Below are 1,865 nucleotides of genomic sequence, written 5' to 3' on the forward strand. Positions count from 1 at the left end.
TCATCACCAATTCCGTCTGTTCTTATTATTGCTTGAAAATGCACCATTTGCCCACTCTTTTTTCAAAATTTGATCGGGGGGAAACCCCCCGTAGATTGTTCAGGCTCACTCACTATGCTTACAGTGAACAACGACAACTGTTTTACGCCCACCACTTTCAAATGTCACCAGCCGCCCCTGCAAAAAGTCCCTTCCGCATTCTGGGAGGTGAAGAATAGAAAGCGAAACCACTGCTCGCCAGCCCAACCTTTGGCTGGTGCCCCAGTTGCGCTCGTGCCCTTTAACAGACCACGTTCCTGCTGAGTCCCTGACAAGACGTTTTTCGTTATCCCTTCTGCTCTGTCTTTTCGTGTGAAAATGACCGAGAAACGCTATGACCCAGCAGACACCACTCTCAAGTTTGTTAGTAGAAAGGACGATATCACAGGTGAGAGACACAGATGAGGGGTTGTGCCTATTGACGCTATGACCCAGCAGACACCACTCTCAAGTTTGTTAGTAGAAAGGACGATATCACAGGTGAGAGACACAGATGAGGGGTTGTGCCTATTGCACTTTTTTTCCCGCTAATATGCCTGTATTGTGTCACCTCGCACACCGTACGTGCTCTAGATTTTCAATCTGGGGCACTTTAATAATGACGATCCTTCTGAGATATGCTGGTTCTTTTTAAACATCCTTCTGAAGTGTATTGGGGCGCAATGGGTATCTTGCATGTTTATGTCAGAAAATGATAATTTGTTACAATAAAAAATGATACTTAAGATTCTTCCTCACTCGTCGCTGAGAGAGACCTCTCCCGCCATGGCCTGCACCAAGCAGACAGCCCGCTAGTCCACCGGCGGCAAAGCGCCTCGCAAGCAGCTGGCTACCAAGGCTGCCCGCAAGAGCGCGCCTGCCACCGGCGGAGTCAAGAAGCCTCACCGCTACCAGCTCGGCACCGTGGCTCTCCGCGAAATCCGCCGCTACCAGAAGTCCATCGAGCTCCTCATCCGCAAGCTGCCCTTCCAGCGGTTGGTGAGGGATATCGCCCAGGACTTCAAGACCGACCTGCGCTTCCAGAGCTCCGCAGTCATGGCCCTGCAAGAGGCCACCGTGGCCTACCTGGTTGGGCTCTTCGAGGACACCAACCTGTGCGCCATCCACACCAAGAGGGTCACCATCATGCCCAGGGACATCCAGCTGGCCCGTCGTATCCGAGGCGAGAGGGCCTAAGGAGACAGACCGACCCGAACAACCACCACAACGTATCTTTTAAGGGCCACTAGAAAAAAAAAAAAAAAAAAGATACTTAAGGGGGGAGAGCAGATTACTTCACCGATATGCTACGATATCCTTCAAGCATGTAATGGTGCTGATGTGCCCTGGAGTTCCAGCGACCAAAGGACTGTCACCCCTCTCACCCCCATCAGATGCAGGACTCACCCGAAGGTGAAGAGGAGTCCCTCGCCTCTTTATGACTCTGGCTCTATGCCCATTCACTGATCTCTATTGTTATTAGATGTTCATATGCTATTTTTTGCCTGCATGCTGTCCTGCACTGCTAGGTTATGCACATACTGCTATGGTATATAACATCACTATATTCTTTATATTATTTGTTCTCGTACACACCATTGTAACGGTTTCTTTTTGTGTTTAGACGCATGTATCTGTTTGTATCTTATATGTAATTCCTTATTGTTAGAAATGGGGGTCTGTAATTGGCAGATTTATTTATAAGTTTTATATAGTACTAGCTAGACCTGGGGTATCAGAGCGCTTTACATACACTGGGGAACACAACCCTCAGGGTAGCTTAGCATGAGCAGACAGACTTATCCCAAAGGCAATGTGAAACGTATTTGTACTAAAAAAACACAGTA

At 48.5% G+C, this 1,865-nt stretch overlaps 1 protein-coding gene across 1 annotated transcript; it reads left to right on the plus strand.

Annotated features, from left to right (window-relative positions):
• The first annotated feature begins 357 nt into the window (after positions 1-357).
• LOC146785212 (histone H3-like) lies at positions 358-1,215 on the plus strand. The gene is made up of 2 exons (XM_085633008.1): positions 358-427; positions 851-1,215. Exons 1-2 carry the CDS (start codon positions 358-360, stop codon positions 1,213-1,215), a joined length of 435 nt encoding a protein of 144 aa, XP_085489134.1.
• The last annotated feature ends 650 nt before the right edge of the window (positions 1,216-1,865 follow it).

The sequence above is a fragment of the Triturus cristatus genome, chromosome 11 (genome assembly GCF_964204655.1).
Source record: "Triturus cristatus chromosome 11, aTriCri1.1, whole genome shotgun sequence".
NCBI lineage: Eukaryota > Metazoa > Chordata > Amphibia > Caudata > Salamandridae > Triturus > Triturus cristatus.